The 7,034-nt window shown below is 37.8% G+C and overlaps 1 protein-coding gene across 5 annotated transcripts in view; it reads right to left on the reverse strand.

Moving 5' to 3' along the window:
* Nucleotides 1-7,034, reverse strand: part of MIS18BP1 (MIS18 binding protein 1) — a 69,196-nt gene that overhangs the window by 43,056 nt on the left and 19,106 nt on the right. For all 5 annotated transcript variants that reach the window (XR_001819441.2, XM_037731815.1, XM_017509832.2 and 2 more), the window contains exons 6-8: nt 5,793-5,923; nt 2,725-2,812; nt 1,470-1,627 (exon numbers count right to left, since the gene is read on the reverse strand). Coding sequence is in view for 4 of the 5 variants with exons in the window: in XM_037731815.1 (XP_037587743.1) it covers nt 1,470-1,627; nt 2,725-2,812; nt 5,793-5,923 (377 nt within the window). In the remaining variant the exon portion in view is untranslated. The remainder of the gene's footprint in view (nt 1-1,469; nt 1,628-2,724; nt 2,813-5,792; nt 5,924-7,034) is intronic.

Raw genomic sequence — 7,034 nt, forward strand, 5'->3', positions numbered from 1 at the left:
TTGAGACAGAGTCTCACTCTGTTGCCCAGGCTGGAGTGCAGTGGTGCAACCTCAGCTCACTACGACCTCTGCTTCCCTGGTTCAAGTGATTCTCCTGCCTCAGTCTCCCAAGTAGCTGGGATTACAGGCACCTGCCACCATGCCCAGCTAATTTTTGCATTTTTTCAGTAGAGATGGGGTTTCACCATGTTGGCCAGGCTAGCCTCAAACTCTTGACCTCAGGTGATCCACCCACCTTGGCCTCCCAAAGTGCTAGGATTAGAGGTATGAGTACAGCGCCCAGACATGTTCATACATTTTTATACAGGTGAAGCAGATTATAGTGTTGGCAAAGACCTGATACAGAACAGTTCTGTTCTGGCCAGCTGGTCTCCTTATAAAAAAAAAAAAAAAAAAAAAGAGGAAAGCTGGGCATGGTGGCTCACACATGTAATCCCAGCACTTTGGGAGGCTGAGGTGGGCAGATCATGAGGTCAAGAAATCGAGACCATCCTGGCCAACACGGTGAGACCCTGTCTCTGCTAAAAATACAAAAATTAGCCAGGCGTGTTGGCAGACGCCTGTAGTCCCAGTTACTCAGGAGGCTGAGGCAGGAGAATCACTTGAACCCAGGAGGTGGAGGTTGCAGTGAGCCGAGATCGCATCACTGCACTCCAGCCTGATGACAGAGGGAGGCTCCGTGTCAATAAAAAAAAAGAGGGGGGAAAAAAAAAAGAACAGTTCTGCAATCTATTCTTGTAAAACAGTCATTCAAGGAAACCATTTTCTTGAATTTCATTTCCTCCACAAAAGGAAGCAGATTTTGCCTATTTGGAGGAATGAAATTTAGCACAAAAATGTGTCTTTACAATAGGTTTGAGGTAGGTTGGCAGTTTAAACACTTTGGGTCAAGGAAACTGAAAGAACAATCATCTTTCATTAATATGTTTATCACAGTGTTTTTGGTATTCTGATTAATAAAAAGATGATTATGAATATTATTGAGCCAGGGCCTCACTCTGATGCCCAAACTGGAGAGTCCAGCAGCGCAAACAAGGTTCACTGCAGCCTCAACCATCTGAGCTCAAGCGATCCTTCAACTTTAGCCAAGAAGATGGGAACACAGGCATGTGCTACCACGTGTGGCTAATTTTTTTGACTTTTAGTAGAGACAGAGTCTCATCATGTTGCCCAGGCTGGTCTCGAATTCCTGGGCTCAAGCAATCCTCGCACCTCAGCCCCTCAAAAGTGTTGGGATTACAGGCATAAGTCACTGGACCCAGCCATAGGTGATATTTAATGAAGCAAGCTGAATGCTGACTATGGTCAATCTGCATTGTAGTTATTTCTCATTTTGTAGTGAAGGAGCAAGAATTTTGGGGCAGTATAACTCAAAGAATATAATACTCTACACATTACAAATAACAAACAATGTAAGATCATGGAAGAATTTACCACTGTACCAACAGAGAAGTAAAGACAAAACATACCTGGGTTATCACAATCAAGATCGTAAGTGGTGGTGGCTCTTTGAATGGTATCTGTTTGGTTTTCTCGTGTACCATTTTTCATTGATTTTCTTATGTCAGGAACAGATCTTTCAGTTTTCTGTTTTTTTCTGGCCTCTTCCCTGTTCTTTTCACCAGCCCTAAAAGCAATTGTTTTTCCTTAATACTGATTCTCAAAAAAAAGCAACAAAAAAACCCTTTCATAAACAAACAAAAATCCTTCACAGAAAGCTCTTTCCACCCAGGCAGGGTATCTTTAATCTTACATTATTAATCCTTCATGGCTCCCACTCCCTCCTTCACAAAGAACTCGGGGGTGTAACAACTTAAGTCAAAGGACTCAAATATGATCTGCTAACTGCTTTCTACTATATGCTCTAATAATTCCTACTTAATGATACAGGAAAACTACCAGACAACTGCCAGTTGCCTGTTTTTATAAATAAAGTTTATTAAAACACTGCCATGCTCACTCATGTATATATTATCTACAGCTGCTTTTCTGCTACAAAGGCAAGAGTTGAATAGCTGCAATAGACGCAATATGCCTGCCAGAATATTATTTTTGCAGAATACTTCCTTTACAGAAAAAACCTGCCAGCCCCTGTTATCAATTATTGCATCTGTGCTGTGATTAAGTTTAAACTGTCTCCCCTATGTGCTCCAAAAGGGCAAGAAGTAATCAAATTCTTCTTTGTTTTGCCAGCATCAACTATGGTGGCTATTAAGTAGCAGACTCCATAACTACCGAGAAAATGAATGAAAAAAAAAAAAGGAGAAGCAAGAACTGTACACTAGTATTTAATAACTGCATGCCTCTTGAAGGGCAGAAGATTAGGAATTACTCTTTGACATATATCAAAAGTTTTATTTTCCTTTGAGATTTACTGAATATGACAGAAGTTCTAGTAAAATGCTACTGCTGCGGAAATGCTTCACAGACCAAAGCAAACTTCAAAACTGGCATTTCAAACAAATACCTAAAACAGGTGCATTTAATTAAATGTAAATTATACCTCAGGCCAGGCACAGTGGCACACACCTGTAATCCCAATACTTTGGGAGGCTGAGGTGGGCAGATCACTTGCAACCAAGAGTTTGAGACCAGCCTGGCCAACACAGCAAAACCCCATTTCTATTAAAAATACAAAAATTAGCTGGACATGGTGACAAGCATATCATTAAATGTAAATTACACCTCAATAAAGTTGACTTCTAAAAACATAAAACATTTTACCTTAATTGTTCTAGAAAATTATCGATGTGCTCTTTCCAATTTTCTGGAAATCCAAACATAAATTTCCTTATGAGATAGTTTGGATACCCTATTTAAGGATAAACAACAACAACAAAAATGTATTAAAAAGTCTTGAATTTTAAAGCAATATCATCAATTCATTAAATCATTTAAAAAATATGTACTTATTGCTTAATATGTGCCAGGCACTATTATAGATATTCAGAATTCAGCAGTAAACTAAGCAGACAAAAACTCCCATCCTCATGGAATTTGCCTTATAGTGTGGATAAAGAAAGCTAACCAACAAGTACAATAACTTGTTTGTTAGACGGTTATGCAGGGAAGGTAGATACGGATATCAGCATGTTCATGGAGGAGTAGAGGGGTGAACAGAAATTTTAAAAAGGATAATCAGGGAAGTCTTTAATGAAATAGCATCATTTGAACAAAGTGACTAAACTATGTGGCAATATAGGGTAGGAATGCTGGAAAAAGAGAAAACAGAAAGTGAAAAACAAGAGTATACCTGGCCTGTCTGAAACAATCAGGAGGCTAGTATCCTTGACGTGGCCTAAGGAGGGGTTAGGACTTAGGGGGCCACTCAGATGAGTAACAGAGGCAGTAGGAAGTGTGAGAGATTATAATACAAGACTATTAGAGTCATTTTATAGAACTGGCCATTTACTTTGGACAAGATAAGAAGCTATGGAAAGATTCCAAGCAGAGGAGATACAGGATCTAGTTTACTTTAATAGGACTGCTAAAGTAAACTGCTATTTTGAGAAAAGCAAGGGGACAAAGAATGAGACCAGTTACAAGGCTACTGTAATGATCCGGATGAAAGATGAGGAAAGTCTGGACTATAATGAGGCTGCAGAGGTCTGAGTTTGGGATATATTTTGGAGATATATTAATAGGATACACTGACACACACACCGATGTGGATACAAGAGAAACTGAGAATTTAAAGATGCCTCTAAGAATTCTGGCTAACCACTGGACAAATGGAAAGATGGGGAAGACTATCAGTTTAGCAAATTTAATGGAAAATATAAGGTTTTAGATATATTAAGTTCAAAATGCCTACAGACATCCTAGTGGAGATGTCAAACAGTTGGAAAATTATCTGGTACTAAGGGGAGAGGTCTTGGTTTGAGAAATAAAATTGGTGTTCATCATCACATAAATTATTTTAAAGACTAAAAGGAATCAGCACACCACAGTGTGTATTAATAGAAAGAGCCCCAAGCTATCCCATTATGCAGATGTAAAGAAGAAACAGAGAAATACACAAAGAAACTAAGAAGGAACAGGCAGTGAGGCAGCATAAAAATTGGAATATGGTATTAAAGAAGCTAAATAAAGTATTTCAGGGAGGTAAGTATGATGAACTCTGTTAAGTGTATACTGAATGTAGCAATATGGAGGCCACTGGTGACCTTGATTTGGGTGTTTTGGTGAATAATTGGAGATTAAAAAGAGTTCGAGAAAAAAAGAAAATTCAAGAAAAATTAGATTTACAGTAGTAAATACAAACAAACTATGAGTTGTTTTGCTATAAATGAGAACAATAGTGGCTAAAAGGAGAAATGTGGTTAAAAGAGGGATTTTAAAAAAAGAAATAGAGAAGGGAGAATTACTGGAATAATGTCCTTGAGTAAAACAGAAAATGAGAGCTAGTATACAAATGGAGAGGCTGACATAGACAGTAACGTGTTAGTTCATTCATAACAAAACCAGGTGCTGATCCAAGCAGGTGAGCAGATATGGTTAAAAAAAATCCTTCTGATTGCAAACCTTCTGATTGCTCAGGTGTTCTGCTCTCTCCCCTACTCTGCCCACCCGAGAGAGGGTAAAGGAGGAGGTATTGGAGACTTCTCAAAATATGAAGGAGTCATCATGAAGGATGGGAGAGAGAATTAGGGAAATATGGTAGGATACCAAACAGCACCAAGAAATCACTAAGGGACTATGACTTCTTGCTAGTAAAATAAATTTAAAGTAGACTACTTGGATGTGCTTTTCTCCAGTTATATTCAGCTGTGTACAAAGCATAGGTAGAAAATCAGGTTACAGCAAGAAATGGGGTTGTGCCAGGTAGTTTTAACAACGGGAGGAATTAAGGAGTTAAGTTATATTCTTATAACATAATTCCTTATAAATAAGGAGTACTGAATTTGATTTTTAAATAATCACCAAACAGGCTGGGCGCAGTGGGTCACACCGATAATCCCAGCACTTTGGGAGGCTGAGGCAGACGGAACACCTGAGGTCACAAATTCAAGACCAGTATGGCCAACAATGGTGACATCCTGTCTCAAAAATCAGGTGGGCATTGTGGCACAGCGGAGGTTGCAGTGAGCTGAGATGGACCACTGCACTCCAGCCTGGGTGACAGAGCAAGACTCTGTCTCAAAAACAAAAACAAAAACAAACAAACAAACAAACAAAAAACCCAAGCCTCTTACACTTCTGTATCCATTCCCTGGGAGCATATGTGGATCCTACGCATGGAAAGGACTGGCCATATGGAACCAGGGTGATGCTCCAAGCTTAATTATCCACAGCTGCTGCAGTTGCTATTGCATCATTTTTTTGTGCCATGTTGGAAGTGGTCATGCGCAGGAACAGCCTGGTGAAACCCCATCTCCACTAAAAATACAAAAATTAGCCGGGCATTGTGGCAGTCACCTGTAGTCCTGGCTATTTAGGAGGCTGAGGCAGGACAATCACTTGAACCCTGGAGGCAGAGGTTGCAGTGAGCCGAGATTATGCCACTGCACTCCAGACTGGGTGACAGAGCGAGACTCTGTCTAAAAAAAATTAAAAAAAAAAACCACACACAAACACACAAATCACATAACTTATTTAAAATTGTCAATAAGTGATAAAGATCAGAAAAAAATTATCAATTTAATAAAAGTTTTATGTAGTTATGTTTTAATTTTTGGTTCAGATTTATTCATAATTTTAAAATAATTAAAAAGTTAAAGTATATTACTGTGAGAAACATAGTTAACTGCTTTACTTCTTAAAATAATTTATCAATAACGACAATCATTTACCTGCTTCTTTCATGGAAATTCGGTCTATCATGCCTTTTAATATATAAACGTTGCCTGATAAAGTCCTAAGTTTGTTGTGCTCAATCCGCTCTATAATTACATTACTGTGCCAATATATATTACTGATATCTCTAAAGAAAAAAATAGTTTTGGTAAGGTTAAAATATTCACATACAAATTTGTAACAGAAAATAATTTTACACTCTAGCTACAGCAACACTAACAATGTTATTAGTCTAATTACAAAATATTTGAGGGCCAAACATTACAGCAGAACTCAACTGCTTGGCTACTGCAATCCTCAGGTTATGTACCAAAAAAACTATACTGTGGCCAAACCATGTTCCTCCTATAAAATATTATTGTAAGGGAGCAAGGGCCTTGTCTAAATATCTGATGCTGGCAATAAACACTTGAGGCTTCGGCTTAACTGATGCTGAGTTTCCAAAGAATGATTTCCCTGTCCCTCTCTTTCAGGGTCTATACTTTGTTAGCTTTTATGCAGAGAAGTGGATTGGATTCAGCTAATCTTGGGTTTTTTTTCCCCTTGTTATACAGTCAAATGTTTTTACCTTTCATTTTTGAAGGTACCAAAAGAGGTTTAAGTAGGAAAAAACAAATTATGGTATCAAATCACAAACCCATAATCTATTATTCGTATTTCTTTAAAGAATATGAAATAGAACATATGAAGATGTATTAAATAAATGATGAACACCGTTCCATTCATCAGATAACTAGTAATAATAAACATACGAATGGTAAGCATGACCAATAAGGAAGTCAAGTTACTTTACTTTGGTCAATTGCAATTAAACTCATACAGTATACCTTAATACAGCGTTACTTCTCTTCAGTTCTTTTTTGCTTTATTTACTTATTTAAGAAACATTTAAATAACACTCTGAAAGCACTGTTCTCTAGACTTTCATTTAATCCTCAACACAACTAACAAGGTAAATAATACAATTATCCACATTGTACAGATGAAGAAACAGATTAACAGGGGATAAGTAACTTGCCCAGATAATACAAATAGTAAGCAGCAGCAACATAATTCCAACAAAGGTAATCTACACTGCATCACCTTGTAGTAAGGAATTGGGCACAAGGCAGACAGATAAAAAATGGACCATACAACTTACAAATTTACATATAAGTACCTTAAACAGTTACAACTTTTTTTTTTTTTTTTGAGATGAGTCTCGCTCTGTCACCCAGGCTGAAGAAGCTATAATCTTT

This window comes from Cebus imitator, unplaced genomic scaffold (genome assembly GCF_001604975.1).
Source record: "Cebus imitator isolate Cc_AM_T3 unplaced genomic scaffold, Cebus_imitator-1.0 Scaffold423, whole genome shotgun sequence".
Taxonomy (NCBI): Eukaryota; Metazoa; Chordata; class Mammalia; order Primates; family Cebidae; genus Cebus; species Cebus imitator.